This window comes from Coregonus clupeaformis, unplaced genomic scaffold, assembly GCF_020615455.1.
Source record: "Coregonus clupeaformis isolate EN_2021a unplaced genomic scaffold, ASM2061545v1 scaf0225, whole genome shotgun sequence".
Taxonomy (NCBI): Eukaryota; Metazoa; Chordata; class Actinopteri; order Salmoniformes; family Salmonidae; genus Coregonus; species Coregonus clupeaformis.
In genome coordinates, this window is record NW_025533680.1 from 336678 (window position 1) to 359010 (window position 22333).

The window sequence follows — 22333 nt, forward strand, 5'->3', positions numbered from 1 at the left end:
CCAGAGTCATCAAACAGACCTGGCCTCCATATTCAGTGTATGTGGTCTTGTTATGTACATTTGTTTTTGTTTACCTCAAGTAAAGTTGATCTGTCAATCATTCATTCATTTGTTAATGAGAAAGCATTTAGTATCTTGCTTAACTTATTTACTTGATTTATTTCAGTTGCTTGAAGAGAATATTATGACATTTGTGAAGAACGAGCTGAAGATGTTCAAGAGGATTCTTAGTCCAGAACTCCCAGAAGGCTTTGAGAGTCAGAAGCAGGATAAGGAAGTGGTGGATGCTGAAGATGAGAAGCAGGAGAGCAGTGCCAGAGAGGGGGCTCTGAAGATCACACTGCACGTCCTGAGGAAAATGAACCAGAAGGAGCTTGCTGACACACTGGAGAAAAGTAAGAGCTGTCTGCCTCATGTTGAATGCTGTTTTAGAACATTTAAAAGCTGTAGCTAAAGTACAGCTAAAGTAGCTGTGTAACTAAATGATATTGTAGCATCCTTAACACAACACCTAGTGACCTCATCAAGTAGCAGCAGGGATGTGTTGTGTTGATTAATTGAGAGAGAGAGAGAGCGAGAGCGAGAGCGAGAGCGAGAGAGAGAGAGAGAGAGAGAGAGAGAGAGAGAGAGAGAGAGAGAGAGAGAGAGAGAGAGAGAGAGAGAGAGAGAGAGAGAGAGAGAGAGAGAGAGAGAGAGAGAGAGAGAGAGAGAGAGATAATACCAATAATAATATAATCAGTCACACCAGTCTGTAATGCATTATGAAAACATTTATACAGTCAGTTAAGCGAAAAAAGGATTATAATTTAAACTTTATATAACATTCTTACAATACTGTAGGCATTAAAACAGATGTAATATTAATATACTCTGTGTTATTTCTAGATTCAGATGAGCTTGCTGTGATTCTTCAACGTGAACTCAAATCTAATCTAAAGAAGAAGTTTCAATGTGTATTTGAAGGGAACGCTAAACAAGGAAACCCAACACTTCTCAATAAGATCTACACAGAGCTCTACATCACAGAGGGTGGAACAGGAGAGGTCAATAATGAACATGAGCTGAGACAGATTGAGACAATAACCAGGAAACAAGCAAGACCAGAGACTGCAATCAAATGTAACAACATCTTCAAACCCTTAACTGGACAAGACAAACTTATCAGATCTGTGCTCACAAAGGGAGTCGCTGGCATTGGAAAAACAGTCTCTGTGCAGAAGTTCATTCTGGACTGGGCTGAAGGAAAAGCAAATCAGGATGTCCAATTTGTAATTTCATTCCCTTTCCGGGAGCTGAATTTGATGAAAGGTGAAAAACTCACTTTGATTGAACTTCTCAATCACTTCTCAATGGAAACCAAAGAATCGAGAATCTCCAACTACGACAAGTACAAAGTTCTGTTCATCTTTGATGGTCTGGATGAGTGCCGACTGCCCCTAGACTTCCAGAAGAACAAGATCTGTTGTGACGTCACAGAGTCAACCTCAGTGGATGTTCAGCTGACAAATCTCATCAAGGGAAATCTGCTTCCCTCTGCTCTCATCTGGATAACTACCCGACCTGCAGCAGCCAATAAGATCCCTTCAGGGTGTGTTGACCAGGTGACAGAGGTACGAGGGTTCAATGACCCACAGAAGGAGGAGTATTTCAGGAAGAGATTCAGTGATGAGGACCTGGCCAACAGAATCATCTCACACATAAAGACATCAAGGATCCTCCACATCATGTGCCACATTCCAGTCTTCTGTTGGATTTCTGCAATAGTCCTTGAACACATGCTGAAACATAACAGAGAAGAGATGCACAAGACTCTGACTGAGATGTACTCACACCTTGTGGTGTTTCATACCAAACAGAAGAATGAAAAGTATCTTGGGAATGAAGAGACAGGTCCACACTGGAATAAAGAGAGCATTCTGTCACTGGGAAAACTGGCCTTTCAACAGCTTATGAAGGGCAATCTGATTTTCTATGAAGAAGACCTGAAAGAGGCTGGCATTGATGTCAATGAAGCCTCAGTGTACTCAGGATTGTGCACACAGCTCTTTAAAGAGGAATGTGGGCTGTACCAGGACAAGGTGTACTGCTTCGTGCATCTGAGCATTCAGGAGTTTCTGGCTGCTGTATATGTGTTCCTCTCATTCATCAACAACAATGAGAATCTAATGGCCGAACCTCAAGTTACTGAAGTTACCTTCTACAAGAGTGCTGTGGATAAAGCCTTACAAAGTGAGACGGGAAACCTGGACCTGTTCCTCCGCTTCCTTCTGGGCCTCTCAATGGAGTCCAATCATAAGTACTTACGGGGTCTACTGACAACAACAAGAAGCATCTCACAGAGCCATAAAGAAACAGTGAATTACATCAAGGAGAAGATCAGAGACAATCCCTCTCCAGAGAGATGTATCAATCTGTTCCACTGTCTGAATGAACTGAATGACCATTCTCTAGTGGAGGAGATCCAAAGCTACCTGAGATCAGGAAGTCTCTCAGAAGAAGAACTGTCACCTGCACAGTGGTCAGCTCTGGTCTTTGTGTTGCTGACTTCAGAAAAGGAGCTGGATGTGTTTGACCTGAAGAAATACTCCAGATCAGAGGAAGGTCTTCTGAGGATGCTGCCAGTGGTCAAAGCCTCCAGAGCTGCTCTGTGAGTACATCAAATGACATATAAGAACTAATCATCAGGAATAAATATTATGTTTAGAGTAAAATATGTATTATAATATTTATATTATATTATATTGAAACACATATTGAATAAATGCATTGATTTCCACATTAGTATAATATTATGACCATACAATTCTAGGAGACGGAAGATGAATATACAGTGAGGGAAAAAAATATTTGATCCCCTGCTGATTTTGTAAGTTTGCCCACTGACAAAGAAATGATCAGTCTATAATTTTAAAGGTAGGTTTATTTGAACAGTTAGAGACAGAATAACAACAAAAAAATCCAGAAAACGCATGTCAAAAATGTTATAAATTGATTTGCATTTTAATGAGGGAAATAAGTATTTGACCCTCTCTCACATTTACATTTTACATTTACATTTTCGTCATTTAGCAGACGCTCTTATCCAGAGCGACTTACAAATTGGTGCATTCACCTTATGATAGCCAGTGGAACAACCACTTTACACATTTTTTATATTATTTTATTTTGTAATTTTTTTGGGGGGTGGGGTAAGGGGGGGTAGAAGGATTACTTTATCCTATCCCAGGTATTCCTTAAAGAGGTGGGGTTTCAAGTGTCTCCGGAAGGTGGTGAGTGACTCCGCTGTCCTGGCGTCGTGAGGGAGCTTGTTCCACCATTGGGGTGCCAGAGCAGCGAACAGTTTTGACTGGGCTGAGCAGAAACTGTGCTTCCGCAGAGGTAGGGGGGGCCAGCAGGCCAGAGGTGGATGAACGCAATGCCCTCGTTTGGGTGTAGGGACTGATCAGAGCCTGAAGGTACGGAGGTGCCGTTCCCCTCACAGCTCGGTAGGCAAGCACCATGGTCTTGTAGCAGATGCGAGCTTCAACTGGAAGCCAGTGGAGTGTGCGGAGGAGCGGGGTGATGTGAGAGAACTTGGGAAGGTAGAACACCAGACGGGCTGCGGCGTTCTGGATGAGTTGTAGGGGTTTAATGGCACAGGCAAGGAGCCCAGCCAAAAATGAGTTGGAGTAATCCAGACGGGAGATGACAAGTGCCTGGATTAGGACCTGCGCCGCTTCCTGTGTAAGGTAGGGTCGTACTCTGCGAATGTTGTAGAGCATGAACCTACAGGATCGGGTCACCGCCTTGATGTTAGCGGAGAACGACAGGGTGTTGTCCAGGGTCACGCCAAGGCTCTTTGCACTCTGGGAGGAGGACACAACGGAGTTGTCAACGGTGATGGCAAGATCATGGAACGGGCAGTCCTTCCCCGGGAGGAAGAGCAGCTCCGTCTTGCCGAGGTTCAGCTTGAGGTGGTGATCCGTCATCCACACTGATATGTCTGCCAGTCATGCAGAGATGCGATTCACCACCTGGTTATCAGAAGGGGGAAAGAAGAAGATGAATTGTGTGTCGTCTGCGTAGCAATGATAGGAGAGGCCATGTGAGGATATGACAGAGCCAAGTGACTTGGTGTATAGCGAGAATAGGAGAGGGCCTAGAACTGAGCCCTGGGGGACACCAGTGGTGAGAGCACGTGGTGCGGAGACAGATTCTCGCCACGCCACCTAGTAGGAGCGACCTGTCAGGTAGGACGCAATCCAAGAGTGAGCCGCGCCTGAGATGCCCAACTCGGAGAGGGTGGAGAGGAGGATCTGATGGTTCACAGTATCAAAGGCAGCAGATAGGTCTAGAAGGATGAGAGCAGAGGAGAGAGAGTTAGCTTTAGCAGTGCGGAGAGCCTCCGTGACACAGAGAAGAGCAGTCTCAGTTGAATGACCAGTCTTGAAACCTGACTGGTTTGGATCAAGAAGGTCATTCTGAGAGAGATAGCAAGAGAGTTGGCTAAAGACGGCACGCTCAAGAGTTTTGGAGAGAAATGAAAGAAGGGATACTGGTCTGTAGTTGTTGACATCGGAGGGATCGAGTGTAGGTTTTTTGAGAAGGGGTGCAACTCTCGCTCTCTTGAAGACGGAAGGGACATAGCCAGCGGTCAATGATGAGTTGATGAGCGAGGTGAGGTAAGGGAGAAGGTCTCCAGAAATGGTCTGGAGAAGAGTGGAGTGGATAGGGTCAAGCGGGCAGGTTGTTGGGCGGCCGGCCGTCACAAGTCGCAAGATTTCATCTGGAGAGAGAGGGGAGAAAGAAGTCAAAGCATAGGGTAGGGCAGTGTGAGCAGGACCAGTGATATCATTTGACTTAACGAACGATGATCAGATGTCGTCAATCTTCTTTTCAAAATGGTTGACGAAATCATCCACAGAGAGGGAGGGGGGAGGATTCAGACAGTAGCTACTAAATACCTAACGCCAATGTTTCAGACAATGATGTTAGAAAAACAGCTGAATGGTAGGCAGCTAGCTGGCATAATTACAGGTACTCTCAAGCATGAAACAACTATCCAAAGTTGCTAATAGTTACCAGTAGCTACCCTCTAGCTAGTCCAGGTGGTGGGTTAGCTAGCCTCGTGCTTCACCGGGCTCAGCCGAATACAATACTTACCTACAATAATTACCTACAATAACCTACGATAACTACAATAACCTACGATAACTACCTACAATACCTAACTACGTCTCAATACATGGTTTAAGCTTTACTTGACACCATATAAGCCATATAAACCAAGCTTACCTCCCTCCAGAGAGAGACACAACCTCACCCGACGACGATCAGACATAAATCAATCAGAAAGATTTCTGGCTCCCAGGTGTCTTTATACAGGTAACGAGCTGAGATTAGGAGCACACTCTTAAAGGGAGTGCTCCTAATTTCAGCTTGTTACCTGTATAAAAGACACCTGTCCACAGAAGCATTCAATCAATCAGATTCCAAACTCTCCACCATGGCCAAGACCAAAGAGCTCTCCAAGGTTGTCAGGGACAAGATTGTAGACCTACAAGGCTGGAATGGGCTACAAGACCATCGCCAAGCAGCTTGGTGAGAAGGTGACAACAGTTGGTGCGATTATTTGCAAATGGAAGAAACACAAAAGAACTGTCAATCTCCCTCGGCCTGGGGCTCCATGCAAGATCTCACCTCGTGGAGTTGCAATGATCATGAGAACGGTGAGGAATCAACCCAGAACTACACGGGGGAGGATCTTGTCAATGATCTCAAGGCAGCTGGGACCATAGTTACCAAGAAAACAATTGGTAACACACTACGCCGTGAAGGACTGAAATCCTGCAGCGCCCGCAAGCTCCCCCTGCTCAAGAAAGCACATATACAGGGCCGTCTGAAGTTTGCCAATGAACATCTGAATGATTCAGAGGAGAACTGGGTGAAAGTGTTGTGGTCAGATGAGACCAAAATCGAGCTCTTTGGCATCAACTCAAATCGCCGTGTTTGGAGGAGGAGGAATGCTGCCTATGACCCCAAGAACACCATCCCCACCGTCAAACATGGAGGTGGAAACATTATGCTTTGGGGGTGTTTTTCTGCTAAGGGGACAGGACAACTTCACCGCATCTAAGGAACGATGGACGGGGCCATGTACATTCAAATCTTGGGTGAGAACCTCCTTCCCTCAGCCAGGGCATTGAAAATGGGTTGTGGATGGGTATTCCAGCATGACAATGACCCAAAACACATGGCCAAGGCAACAAAGGAGTGGCTCAAGAAGAAGCACATTAAGGTCCTGGAGTGGCCTAGCCAGTCTCCAGACCTTAATCCCATAGAAAATCTGTGGAGGGAGCTGAAGGTTCGAGTTGCCAAACGTCAGCCTCGAAACCTTAATGACTTGGAGAAGATCTGCAAAGAGGAGTGGAACAAAATCCCTCCTGAGATGTGTGCAAACCTGGTGGCCAACTCCAAGAAACGTCTGACCTCTGTGATTGCCAACAAGGGTTTTGCCACCAAGTACTAAGTCATGTTTTGCAGAGGGGTCAAATACTTATTTCCCTCATTAAAATGCAAATCAATTTATAACATTTTTGACATGCGTTTTTCTGGATTTTTTTGTTGTTATTCTGTCTCTCACTGTTCAAATAAACCTAACATTAAAATTATAGACTGATCATGTCTTTGTCAGTGGGCAAACGTACAAAATCAGCAGGGGATCCATTCACTGTATATGTTGTTTGAGATAATTAACCAAATGCATATGCCATTGTCCTTCTACACTACTGGTTAAATTAACAGTGTGTTTGTGAAATCATAATGATCTCTCTGTCAGGCTGTCAGGCTGTCTAGTCACAGAGAAAGGCTGTGCTTCTCTGGTCTCAGCTCTGAAGTCAAACCCCTCACACCTGAGAGAGCTGGACCTGAGTAACAATGACCTGAAGGATTCAGGAGTAAAGCTGCTCTCTGCTGGACTGGGGAATCCCCACTGTAAACTGGAGACTCTGAGGTCAGTATTCCTGTAGTTGGTCAACAAGTAATAACTGTTCACCAGATCCACATGTGTTTACCAGGCACACATAGTCCACACCATATGTGTTTGGACATTGAAGCTTACAGTTTTAAATGTGGTGCTATGCTACAGCATTTTGGATTTGAGATTGAATGTTTCATATTAGGCAACAGTACAGAATGTCACCTTTATTGGAAAAACATAATCTAAAACAAAGCCAAGACATACTGCAAATGCATTCAACAAGTTTGTAGAATCACAAGCTTGATGTATTCACTGCAAGCAAAGAATATTGGACCAAACACTAAACTTTTGACTAAGTAATTACGACTTTTTCAAATGGGAGAACTACATACAGTGGGGAAAAAAAGTATTTAGTCAGCCACCAATTGTGCAAGTTCTCCCACTTAAAAAGATGAGAGAGGCCTGTAATTTTCATCATAGGTACACGTTAACTATGACAGACAAATTGAGGGAAAAAAATCCAGAAAATCACATTATAGACTTTTTTAAGAATTTATTTGCAAATTATGGTGGAAAATAAGTATTTGGTCACCTACAAACAAGCAAGATTTCTGGCTCTCACAGACCTGTAACTTCTTCTTTAAGAGGCTCCTCTGTTTTCCACTCGTTACCTGTATTAATGGCACCTGTTTGAACTTGTTATCAGTATAAAAGCCACCTGTCCACAACCCCAAACAGTCACACTCCAAACTCCACTATGGCCAAGACCAAAGAGCTGTCAAAGGACACCAGAAACAAAATTGTAGACCTGCACCAGGCTGGGAAGACTGAATCTGCAATAGGTAAGCAGCTTGGTTTGAAGAAATCAACTGTGGGAGCAATTATTAGGAAATGGAAGACATACAAGACCACTGATAATCTCCCTCGATCTGGGGCTCCACGCAAGATCTCACCCCGTGGGGTCAAAATGATCACAAGAACGGTGAGCAAAAATCTCAGAACCACACGGCGGGACCTAGTGAATGACCTGCAGAGAGCTGGGACCAAAGTAACAAAGCCTACCATCAGTAACACACTACGCCGCCAGGGACTCAAATCCTGCAGTGCCAGACGTGTCCCCCTGCTTAAGCCAGTGCATGTCCAGGCCCGTCTGAAGTTTGCTAGAGTGCATTTGGATGATCCAGAAGAGGATTGGGAGAATGTCATATGGTCAGATGAAACCAAAATAGAACTTTTTGGTAAACACTCAACTCGTCGTGTTTGGAGGACAAAGAATGCTGAGTTGCATCCAAAGAACACCATACCTACTGTGAAGCATGGGGGTGGAAACATCATGCTTTGGGGCCGTTTTTCTGCAAAGGGACCAGGACGACTGATCCGTGTAAAGGAAAGAATGAATGGGGCCATGTATCGTGAGATTTTGAGAGAAAACCTCCTTCCATCAGCAAGGGCATTGAAGATGAAACGTGGCTGGGTCTTTCAGCATGACAATGATCCAAAACACAATGAAGGAGTGGCTTCGTAAGAAGCATTTCAAGGTCCTGGAGTGGCCTAGGCAGTCTCCAGATCTCAACCCCATAGAAAATCTTTGGAGGGAGTTGAAAGTCCGTGTTGCCCAGCGACAGCCCCAAAACATCACTGCTCTAGAGGAGATCTGCATGGAGCAATGGGCCAAAATACCAGCAACAGTGTGTGAAAACCTTGTGAAGACTTACAGAAAACGTTTGACCTGTGTCATTGCCAACAAAGTGTATATAACAAAGTATTGAGAAACTTTTGTTATTGACCAAATACTTATTTTCCACCATAATTTGCAAATCAATTCATAAAAAATCCTACAATGTGATTTTCTGGATTTTATTTTCTCATTTTGTCTGTCATAGTTGACGTGTACCTATGATGAAAATTACAGGCCTCTCTCATCTTTTTAAGTGGGAGAACTTGCACAATTGGTGGCTGACTAAATACTTTTTTTCCCCACTGTACATGAAGTGCTTTCATTTCTAATCGGTAAAATACATATGTATGAATACCTTTAAATAATAATAATATGCCATTTAGCAGACGCTTTTATCCAAAGCAACTTACAGTCATGCGTGCATACATTTTTACGTATGGGTGGTCCTCTGTAGCTCAGGGTGGTCCTCTGTAGCTCAATTGGTAGAGCATGGCGCTTGTAACGCCAGGATAGTGGGTTCGATCCCCAGGACCACCCATACAGAAAATTACTCCAGTCATCATCCACCATTTTAATATTGGGCAAAACATAACCCAAAACACATCCAAAACAAACTGCAAATGAAACCAACGAGTTTGAGTCACAAGCTTGATGTAGTCATTGCGTTCAAGGACTTTCGGACCAAATACTCAACTTTTGACTACTTTAATACAATGTATGTAAATTTGTCAAAATACTTTTTGACTAGATACATAAAGTGCTTTCATTTCTAAACGGTGACATTATATACTGTCACCTCATATGAAACATTTGATCTCAAATCCAAAATACTGGAGTATATAGCCACATTTAAAATGTCAGCTTCACTGTCAAAATAGATATGGTGTGGACTGTATACTCAATACAATAAAAATCCGATACCTCACTGTCTGTCTTTTGACTGATACTGCTTTTTAAACTGGTCTGGTCAGTCTACTCAAATATGTGTAATATACATTTTTCTATCTACAAGCAATACTTTGATAATTTGTCATTTCTAATAATTAATAATTAATTTATGAATAGATATATCAGGTGTCAGGACATCTGAACATTTTGAAAAAATATACTGCCACTATTTTCACCACCAAAGAATAGCAGTGTGATTTTAATATGATTTGACTCTTTGCAGGCTGTCAGGCTGTCTAGTCACAGAGAAAGGCTGTTCTTCTCTGGGCTCAGCTCTGAGGTCAAACCCCTCACACCTGAGAGAGCTGGATCTGAGCTACAATGACCTGAAGGATTCAGGAGTGAAGCTGCTCTCTGCTGTCCTGGGGAATCCCCACTGTAAACTGGAGACTCTGAGGTCAGTATTCCTGTAGTTGGTTAACAAGTGATAACTGTTCACCAGATCCACATGTGTTTACCAGGCACACATAGTCCACACCATATGTGTTTGGACAGTGAAGCTTACAGTTTTAAATTTGGCGCTGTACTCCATCATTTTGCATTTCAGATATAATGTTTCATATTAGGCAACAGTACAGAATGTCACCTTTTATTTAAAGGTATTCATACATATCTGTTTTACCGTTTAGATATGAAAGCACTTTACGTATCTAGTTCTCCCATTTTAAGAAGTCTTATTTATTTGGACAAATTCACTGATATTGTATTGAAGTAGTCATATGTTTAGTATTTGGTCCCATATTCCTTGCCTGTAGTGATTACATCAAGCTTGTGACTCTACAAACTTGTTGAATACATTTGCAGTTTGTCTTGGTTTTGTTTTAGAATATGTTTTTCCTAATAGAAACTGAATGGTGAATAATGTCCTGTCATTTTGAAGTCACTTGTATTGTCAGTAAGAATAGAAGATGTTTCTGAACACTTCTACATTCATATGGATGCTACTATGATTATGAATAATCATTAATAAATCGTGAATAATGATGAATGAGAAAGTTACAGAGGAACAAGGATCATACCCCCTCTGTTATTGGTAATTTTGAGAGGTTAGCATGCTTCACATTATCGCAATTCGTCCTTCATATGTAAATACAGCCCATCTATCACTACTTCCTTTCACCATCTTACGAAATCATGTCATTAGAAATTATAACCACAAACCACTACTACGTAATAATATATTTTCCTTCACCTAAATCTAAATAATTATTTTAATACCAGTCGTATTAAACAATCCAATACACCATCAACTCAACATGTCTCATCGCCCAATTAACTTACTTACATTGTAACACAGAAAACCCTCTCTATATCTATCATACTCTACCGCTAACTTTCGATCTAACGTTACTTTAACATATTGACAACTCATTCTTAAATTATAGTCGAAACAAACAAAACATCTATTCACATCGATGCAACGTATGAAAAAATAAATAATGTATGCACTCAATAACTGTAAATCGCTCTGGATAAGAGCGTCTGCTAAATTATGTAAATGTAATATGTTATACTATCCGCCAGGTGTTGTTAATACCATCAATTCAACCTCGTTATTCAGGTCATTCATCACTGTAAAAGTTTTTATTTTCTTTCCCTCCCTGGGTTTGAACCAGGAACCCTCTACACACATCGACAACATTCACCATCTAAACACCATACAAATCCGCAGCCCTTTCACAGCAAGACCTCGTGTAGCTCAGTTGGTATAGCCTTGCGCTTGCAACGCCATGTCTGTGGGTTCGATTCCCACGGAGGACCAGTAAGAAAAAAATAATGCATGAACTCACTAACTGCAATTCGCTCTGGACAAGAGCATCCACCAAATGACGTAAATGTAAAGTTAAACAACGACTTCCACGTCGCAGCAAGTTACGTCACTACTCTACACGTCACTAGTACGCACCACTAACTAGCTAGCTTTCACACCAAACATTCAACCCTTTATGACTTCCTTCTCCACAGAAACTATTGATACTTGTACACCTAACGTAACATAAAATTCCCTACAGCGAATCCCAATGGCGAACAACCACAGACAAAAACCATGGAAACTCTTCCATTTGTTACTAACAGACCAAATAAAACCCCTTCTCAAACAGCGTTCCCTCCAACGACCTCCATCGTAGGGTTAAAAACTAACGTAACACCGTTAACCATCCTAAATTGCTGTAGGAAAACGTCAAATTTGGTTCAGTTTATCACCAACCTTACATAATTAGAATACATCAGATCTAGGTAAATATCCTTTCGAAGTAGGCTAGAAGTAATACCAAACACTTTGTATTATCCGTTCAAGCATCAGTTGAATTACACTCACAAATACAGATTTTAGTTAGTACCATGGAACCGATGCCTTTTGAAAGCACAATAAGTCCCACAAATAGCCCAACTACAATGGTTTGTAGTCTTAACCTCTGGTACATAATAACGACACAATTACCAGAAAATAGCCTTAAAAAGAATCTTTCAAGTGTTTCTTTGCAAAGTTCTCACACGTGCTCAAAATGAATAAATTAGCAGTCAACGAGTGAAATCCACATTCATTGATTTGGAAATAGATCTGGCGATCTTAATAAAACGGATTATGTTTCCCTTGCGACATAATGAAATTCCTTTATTACATCATATTCGCTCCATAATGAGTTTTATTTTGATGTAAACCCTAAATTGGCTTTGAACTATATAAAACATTACATCTATAACAACATTACTTATGGTCCGATTATTCATTAAACCTTATCACATGATCCAACAACGATACAAATTAGAACCCATATTAATTACTTTCCCATCCATGATGTACGTCTACGTTTGGGTGAGCAAGTTAATACATAACGTTAGATACTTCTAAGGTACTTACATCAAATAATCCCTTTGTGGTGTTTTTAACCATTCTTAATCGACACAAATGACTTCTACATTTTACCAGCGGAACCCCAAAAAATTGACTGTAATTTCCCAGACACTGGCCTTCCTGTCCATAAAACACAGACTTTTCCACTACTCTCTAAGATAACATCGAGCTCTATTTACCCCTCCTTGATATTCTATTATATATCATAATTTATTATATGACATTATCATACACATGTATTATTCATATCAACCACCGCATTCGTATTTCTAATGATTCTTTATTGCCGCAAGTTCATTTTACCATACCGCATTCACACAACGCTTTTTACCAACATACAATCAATATTATTTGACATTCTACTATGGTTAATTTTACCATAATCCTATATTACTCCTAAATTTCCCAACAAATTATCCCCTAAAAGCTTGACCGAAATTCAATGTGTCAACGTCATATCATCAACCCCTTTGATCTTTTTCTCCCGTCCTTTTATATTAGTATTCGCTTTTATTGTTAAACTCTTTGTGCTTCTTTGATTATTTTTGGTCAGAACTTATTTGTTATTAATGTGCATTTGACAATCTCTTATATAATAATAATATAATATCTCCTGATGTCCACTTTTATTTTGTGTCGAACACCTCATGCATCTTTCCCTTGCTCGTGTTTTTCTTAACTTTAAACCAGTTAGCTGTATGTGTGTTTCTACCCCTAGTACTTCAATGGGCATCCACACACTATTCACTCTTCCTCTTTTGGTGTGAGACCGGGTGCGTCCTTTCTACCAGGTTACACTTAAGCAACGGTCCAGACCTTTCTCCATCAAGGACAGAGACTTCCACACTCACTTGCACTCTCACTCTTTCATGCACTTGTCTAAGTTACCTGTAAATACAACCCCTATCTTGATTCACTTCCTCGACACAAGAAAAACAGTATATACAGGATTTTTATCTATCTATATAGCCCTCTAGGTGATTCACTTCCTCGACACACCTTCACTGGTCTTCTACCTATCCTACGCTTTCCTAAGCGACCTGTAAATTTGGCCCTTTTTCTGATTCACTTCCTCGACACAGAAAAAGCGATATTACACAGGATTTCTGCCTACCTAAGCATTCCTCCAAACGATTCACTTCCTCGACACGTTTAGAGCGGTATCTGTAGGGCTTCTATCTATTTATTCTCTGATCGTTCAAACAGATTGTCAGCTGCCCGTGTCGAAATGACCCAGACAGAATGATCAGCGAAATTAATCAAATGAATCGACCGAATCGAACAGATGCATCAGATGAGCAGTCGAGTGACCTCGATGATTAAATGCACGAATCGAGCATTCGAATCAAATTGATCGGTCAGACTGTCCAGATGAGCAACCTGAATGAAACAGATGAATCATCCAACTTGACCACAACCAATTGAATCACAATGGATTAAACAGAATGACCAGCAGGACGAACAAATGAATTAAATGATTTGAACAAAAGGCTCAGACGGCCAACCGAGTAACATCGACGGGTACAAGATGCGTCAGACAAAAAAGTCGAATTATTCAAACGGATGCATTCATACTGACCAAATGATCAACCCAAATGAAACAGATAACTCACCCCACCCAACCAAAATGAATGAACCACACCAACCCAAGCAGACCATCCACCCGCTCGGACCGAGCAGATCTACTCTTACTTAAACTATTTTCTACTTATTGCAACCCTCAAGGATTTTTATCCCTCCATCATTTTAAATTCAAAAGCTCCCAGTTTCTAATTTTCTGGATCTTAAATTTGGAGAGACCTACTTGGTATTCTGCAGCTGAAGCCGGGCCCCGGACCGAACCACACAAACTTAATACTATATAAGTAAGAACTTGGCATACCTTTTTTAAAGCGGCCGCTTTGTTTGTATGGTCCGTCCAAGCCGTTTCATAGCCGCAGAAGTCCACCGTCTCTGGTCCCTGTTTTCAAGTCCTGCCGGGATCGCCATTTACAGTGGGGAAAAAAAGTATTTAGTCAGCCGACAATTGTGCAAGTTCTCCCACTTAAAAAGATGAGAGAGGCCTGTAATTTTCATCATAGGTACACGTCAACTATGACAGACATTTGAGAGAAAAAAATCCACAAAATCACATTGTAGGATTTTTTATGAATTTATTTGCAAATTATGGTGGTAAATAAGTATTTGGTCACCTACAAACAAGCAAGATTTCTGGCTCTCACAGACCTGTAACTTCTTCTTTAAGAGGCTCCTCTGTCCTCCACTCATTACCTGTATTAATGGCACCTGTTTGAACTTGTTATCAGTATAAAATACACCTGTCCACAACCTCAAACAGTCACACTCCAAACTCCACTATGGCCAAGACAAAAGAGCTGTCAAAGGACACCAGAAACAAAATTGTAGACCTGCACCAGGCTGGGAAGACTGAATCTGCAATAGGTAAGCAGCTTGGTTTGAAGAAATCAACTGTGGGAGCAATTATTAGGAAATGGAAGACATACAAGACCACTGATAATCTCCCTCGATCTGGGGCTCCACGCAAGATCTCACCCTGTGGGGTCAAAATGATCACAAGAACGGTGAGCAAAAATCCCAGAACCACACGGGGGGACCTAGTGAATGACCTGCAGAGAGCTGGGACCAAAGTACAAAGCCTACCATCAGTAACACACTACGCCGCCAGGGAATCAAATCCTGCAGTGCCCTACGTGTCCCCCTGCTTAAGCCAGTACATGTCCAGGCCCGTCTGAAGTTTGCTAGAGTGCATTTTTGATGATCCAGAAGAGGATTGGGAGAATGTCATATGGTCAGATGAAACCAAAATAGAACTCAACTCGTCGTGTTTGGAGGACAAAGAATGCTGAGTTGCATCCAAAGAACACCATACCTACTGTGAAGCATGGGGTGGAAACATCATGCTTTGGGGCTGTTTTTCTGCAAAGGGACCAGGACGACTGATCCGTGTAAAGGAAAGAATGAGTGGGGCCATGTATCATGAGATTTTGAGTGAAAACCTCCTTCCATCAGCAAGGGCATTGAAGATGAAACGTGGCTGGGTCTTTCAGCATGACAATGATCCCAAACACACCGCCCGTGCAACGAAGGAGTGGCTTCGTAAGAAGCATTTCAAGGTCCTGGAGTGGCCTAGCCAGTTTCCAGATCTCAACCCCATAGAAAATCTTTGGAGGGAGTTGAAAGTCCGTGTTGCCCAGCGACAGCCCCAAAACATCACTGCTCTAGAGGAGATCTGCATGGAGGAATTGGCCAAAATACCAGCAACAGTGTGTGAAAACCTTGTGAAGACTTACAGAAAACGTTTGACCTGTGTCATTGCCAACAAAGTGTATATAACAAAGTATTGAGAAACTTTTGTTATTGATCAAATACTTATTTTCCACCATAATTTGCAAATAAATTCATTAAAAATCCTACAATGTGATTTTCCGGATAGTTTTTTCTCATTTTGTCTGTCATAGTTGACGTGTACCTATGATGAAAATTACAGGTCTCTCTCATCTTTTTAAGTGGGAGAACTTGCACAATTGGTGGCTCACTAAATACTTTTTTTCCCCACAGTATGTGGTAGAAATATTTGACTCAAAAGTAGTTAACTCAAAAATATCTCTCAAGAAACTGGAGCTTGTAAATCCAAAAGTTGACTTTATTATCACATAACAAAGCGGAGCTGCTCCATGGAACCACTCCCTGCCCTGACTCAGAGCTCTCCTTTTATACAGACACAATGCAGTCATGCTTATCCAACATACGTAGTTACTCCATTATATGTACATGATTAACATCCTTCGGAGTCACATGTTGTTTTACTCACGAGGGCTACGTGCGCTTCTCTAAATGGGGCCTCTGTCACTTGTCTCATTATATTGGTGGCGTGACTCAAATAATTCTACACATACAGTACGTACGTTAAAGAACAATCACACTCTGTATTGACTATATTCACTATCCAGACATCTGGAGGACAAAGTATCAATCACACTCTGTATTGACTATATTCACTATCCAGACATCTGGAGGACAAAGTATCAATCATGTTCATTCTGTTTTACCCTTATCATTTCATAACACATTATAAAACATATCAATTCATACTTAAACATGGTTTAAACATGTCGTCAGTAACCCATTCTAAACCACATATATTTAAGCCCTCCTGCTGGACCTATGGTTTTTCCTTGTGACTATGTACATGTGACTATGTGCATCAGGTCATAAGCACAAACAAGTGACAACACTAGTTCCATTGTTACTCCAATCTCCACACAGCTACAACGAGAAGTTTTATCTCCATCACATGTCATTGCCATACACAGACCAGCTGCAGGGAGTTATCAGATGCACTAAAGAAATGTCTCTGCTCTGATTTAACCCTTTAATTGGTTCTTACTCCATAAGCATTTAAGGCATATAGGCGTTTCATTCTACAACATATGTACTAGAAAATCATCCATATTATCTACTCACTTAGACAGAAAATTACTCCCGTTATCATCGACCATTCAGTTACTATCGGGCAAAACATAACCCAAAACACAACCAAAACAAACTGCAAATGCAACCAACGAGTTACAACCAAATACTCAACTTTGACTACTTTAATACGCTATAAGTACATTTGTTAGAATACTTATGACTTCTTCAAATGGGGGGACTAGATACATAAAGTGCTTTCATTTCTAAACTGTGAAACGGATATGTATGAAAATACCCTCAAATAAAAGGTGACAATATATTCTGTCACCTCATATGAAACATTTTATCTCAAATCCAAAATGCTGGAGTACAGAGCCACATTTAAAATGTTAGCTTCACTGTCAAACTAGATATGGTGTGGACTGTATACTCAATACAATCAAGAACTACTGTCTGTCTTTTTGACTGATACTGCTTTTAAACTGGTGGTCAGTCTACTCAAATATTTGTAATATGCATATTTCTCTCTACAAGCAATACTTTGATAATTTGTCATTTCTAATAATGATACATTCATTTATGAATAGATATGGCAGGTTTCAGGACACTGATGTATCTGATAATTTAGAAAAAAATATACTGCCACGATTTTCACCACAAAAGAATAGCAGTGTGATTTTAATATGATTTTACTCATTGCAGGCTGTCACGCTGTCTAGTCACAGAGGAAGGCTGTGCTTCTCTGGTCTTAGCTCTGTGGTCAAACCCCTCACACCTGAGAGAGCTGGACCTGAGCTACAATCACCCAGGACATTTAGGAGTCAGACTGTTCTCTGCTGGACTGGAGGATCCACACTGCAGACTGGAGAAACTCAAGTATGTAGAGGGTTTATGTCAATGTTCATATCAGACATGTTGGAGTTATCAGGCTAGTTAAGACCAACATTCTGACCACCACTTGGACTAAGTTATATAAAGACTGTGTGTGTGTGTGTGTGTGTGTGTGTGTGTGTGTGTGAGTTCAGGTGTATCCCTCAATGACTGTCTGTTTTTCTGCTTACCGCTACAGTGTGGAACATGGTGGAGAGAACAGAATGAAACCTGGACATAGAAAATGTGAGTGTTGACTGCTGTGAAGAATATGACTAAGAATAAGTCTTAATTCAAGTGAAGTCAAAGTCAAAGACCACCATCATTACTTACTTGGTCATATTAAATATCAGCTGTAGTTCTACAGAAGCATAAATCAGGGACACCAATGTTTACAAAGAGTTGCTTTGACAATGTGTGTGTGTGTGTGTATGTGTGTGTGTGTGGTGTGTTCGTGTTACTTTAGAAATGTGTGTTTGTGATCATGCATGCATACCGGTGTGTGTCCAGTGTGTGTGTGTGTGTGTGTTCAGGATGTGTGTGTGTGTGTATTTAATGGGAATAAGTGTGTTTTATATTACCCTACAGTATAACATACAGTGGGGAAAAAAAGTATTTAGTCAGCCACCAATTGTGCAAGTTCTCCCACTTAAAAAGATGAGAGAGGCCTGTAATTTTCATCATAGGTACACGTCAACTATGACAGACAAATTGAGAAAAGAAAATCCAGAAAATCACATTGTAGGATTTTTAATGAATTTATTTGCAAATTATGGTGGAAAATAAGTATTTGGTCACCTACAAACAAGCAAGATTTCTGGCTCTCACAGACCTGTAACTTCTTCTTTAAGAGGCTCCTCTGTCCTCCACTGGTTACCTGTATTAATGGCACCTGTTTGAACTTGTTATCAGTATAAAAGACACCTGTCCACAACCTCAAACAGTCACACTCCAAACTCCACTATGGCCAAGACCAAAGAGCTGTCAAAGGACACCATAAACAAAATTGTAGACCTGCACCAGGCTGGAATGACTGAATCTGCAATAGGTAAGCAGCTTGGTTTGAAGAAATCAACTGTGGGAGCAATTATTAGGAAATGGAAGACATACAAGACCACTGATAATCTCCCTCGATCTGAGGCTCCACGCAAGATCTCACCCCGTGGGGTCAAAATGATCACAAGAACGGTGAGCAAAAATCCCAGAACCACACGGGGGGACCTAGTGAATGACCTGCAGAGAGCTGGGACCAAAGTAACAAAGCCTACCATCAGTAACACACTACGCCGCCATGGACTCAAATCCTGCAGTGCTAGACGTGTCCCCCTGCTTAAGCCAGTACATGTCCAGGCCCGTCTGAAGTTTGCTAGAGTGCATCCAGAAGAGGATTGGGAGAATGTCATATGGTCAGATGAAACCAAAATATAACTTTTTGGTAAAAACTCAACTCGTCAGTGTTTGGAGGACAAAGAATGCTGAGTTTCATCCAAAGAACACCATACCTACTGTGAAGCATGGGAGTGAAAACATCATACTTTGGGGCTGTTTTTCTGCAAAGGGACCAGGACGACTGATCCGTGTAAAGGAAAGAATGAATGGGGCCATGTATCGTGAGATTTTGAGTGAAAACCTCCTTCCATCAGCAAGGGCATTGAAGATGAAACGTGGCTGGGTCTTTCAGCATGACAATGATCCCAAACACACCGCCCGGGCAACGAAGGAGTGGCTTCGTAAGAAGCATTTCAAGGTCCTGGAGTCTCCAGATCTCAACCCCATAGAAAATCTTTGGAGGGAGTTGAAAGTCCGTGTTGCCCAGCGACAGCCCCAAAACATCACTGCTCTAGAGGAGATCTGCATGGAGGAATGGGCCAAAATACCAGCAACAGTGTGTGAAAACCTTGTGAAGACTTACAGAAAACGTTTGACCTGTGTCATTGCCAACAAAGGGTATATAACAAAGTATTGAGAAACTTTTGTTATTGACCAAATACTTATTTTCCACCATAATTTGCAAATAAATTCATTAAAAATCCTACAATGTGATTTTCTGGATTTTTTTTCCTCATTTTGTCTGTCATAGTTGACGTCTACCTATGATGAAAATTACAGGCCTCTCTCATCTTTTTAAGTGGGAGAACTTGCACAATTGGTGGCTGACTAAATACTTTTTTTCCCCACTGTATGATCATGAGCAAATCTCAAGTTACCTTAACTTCTCCTTTTGATACCTAGAAACATCTACATTAAATGAATTAGTGAAAAGTTAGTTAACATTCTAATGTGAATGATGATGATTTCTAATATTGTGTCTGGTTTCATCCATCAGATGCCTGTGATCTCACACTGGACCCAAACACATTATACAGACGCCTCTCTCTGTCTGAGGAGAACAGAAAGGTGACACATAGGGGAGAGAAATGGCATCCGTATCCTGATCACCCAGAGAGATTTGAGGACTGTGGACAGGTGCTGTGTAGAGAGGGTCTGACTGGGCGCTGTTACTGGGAGGTAGAGTGGAGTGGGCACAGGGTTGATATAGGAGTGACATATAAAGGAATCAGCAGGAGAGGAGGGGCTAATGACTGTTGGCTTGGATACAATGACAAGTGCTGGAGTCTGCTCTGCTCTGAAAACAGTTACATTGCCTGTCACAATGATAATCACACTACCTTAGACATCCCCTCCTCCAGCTCCCACAGAGTAGGAGTGTATCTGGACTGGCCATCCGGCACTCTGTCCTTCTACAGAGTCTCCTCTGACACACTGACCCACCTGTACACATTCCACTCCACATTCACTGAGACCCTCTATCCAGGGTTTCATCTTTGGTATCATGGCGCCTCAGTGTCTCTGTGTCAAACATAACATGATGTTTCACTCTAATCATGGTCATGTTCAGCAAGACACACTGGAGCAACAATGTTGAATAGCTCTCTAGTGTGTAAACATATGATTGTAAATATTCATGAATACACACCATTGAAGTTGACAGACATTGTCAACTAGAGTCAATCATTAATATAATGTCACTCCCTCTCCCCCTCTCTGGCGCTAGACGTCGCCAGTCTACTAACCGCCAGTCCTGGCAACCCATCATTAGACACACCTGGCAACCTTCATTACTCACACCTAATCCTCAACATTACACACACCTGGCAACCTTCAATACTCACACCTGCTCCTCAACATTAGAACCACCTGGCAACCTTCATTACTCACACCTGCTCCTCAAAATTAAACACACCTGGCAACCTTCATTACTCACACCTGCTCCTCAACATTACACACATCTGGAAACCTTCATTACTCACACCTGCTCCTCAACATTACACACACCTGGCAACCTTCATTACTCACACCTGTGCCTCAACATTACACACACCTGGCAACCTTCATTACTCACACCTGCTCCTCAACATTACACACATCTGGAAACCTTCATTACTCACACCTGCTCCTCAACATTACACACACCTGGCAACCTTCATTATTCACACCTGCTCATCAACATTAGACACACCTGGCAACCTTCATTACTCACACCTGCTCCTCAAAATTAAACACACCTGGCAACCTTCATTACTCACACCTGCTCATCAACATTACACCTGCTCCTCAACATTACACCTACCTGGCAACCTGCATTACTCACACCTGCTCCTCAACATTACACCTACCTGGCAACTTTCAATACTCACACCTGCTCCTCAACATTACAACTACCTGGCAACCTTCAATACTCACACCTGCTCCTCAACATTACACACACCTGGCAACCTTCATTACTCACCCCTGCTCCTCAACATTACACCTGCTCCTCAACATTACACCTACCTGGCAACCTTCATTACTCACACCTGCTCCTCAACATTACACCTGTTCCTCAACATTAGACACACCTGGCAACCTTCATTACTGACACCTGCTCCTCAACATTACACACACCTGGCAACCTTCATTACTGACACCTGCTCCTCAACATTAGACACACCTGGCAACCTTCATTACTGACACCTGCTCCTCAACATTAGACACACCTGGCAACCTTCATTACTGACACCTGCTCCTCAACATTAGACACACCTGGCAACCTTCATTACTGACACCTGCTCCTCAACATTAGACACACCTGGCAACCTTCATTACTGACACCTGCTCCTCAACATTAGACACACCTGGCAACCTTCATTACTGACACCTGCTCCTCAACATTAGACGCACCTGGCAACCTTCATTACTCACACCTGCTCCTCAACATTACACACACCTGGCAACCTTCATTACTGACACCTGCTCCTCAACATTAGACGCACCTGGCAACCTTCATTACTCACACCTGCTCCTCAACATCTCCTCTCTGATGACTTCCCCTTTATCCAGCACTCTGTTGTCACCCATCAGGCAGTATTGGTTTTGTTTCTATGTTAGACGCTGCTCTTGTTTTGTGTCGCTCCATGTCATTAAACTCACTAACTGCACCTGCTTCCTGACTCCCTGCGTATACCTTACACTTTATGATCACACACACACACACACACACAGAGTGTTGTGTTCAGTACGTAGAAATGGGTTATATTTTTTACACAAG

General features: G+C 41.9%; 1 protein-coding gene across 1 annotated transcript; it reads left to right on the top strand.

The window, feature by feature from the left end:
- Window positions 1–175: 175 nt before the first annotated feature.
- On the top strand, window positions 176–20898 carry LOC121555846 (NLR family CARD domain-containing protein 3-like; the record flags this gene model as incomplete). Its single annotated transcript, XM_045214256.1, has 5 exons — window positions 176–395; window positions 892–2647; window positions 6818–6991; window positions 9808–9931; window positions 20077–20898. Coding segments are annotated over 5 exons (2808 nt in total), but the record flags the coding sequence as incomplete, so codon positions are not given.
- Between the last annotated feature and the right edge of the window lie 1435 nt (window positions 20899–22333).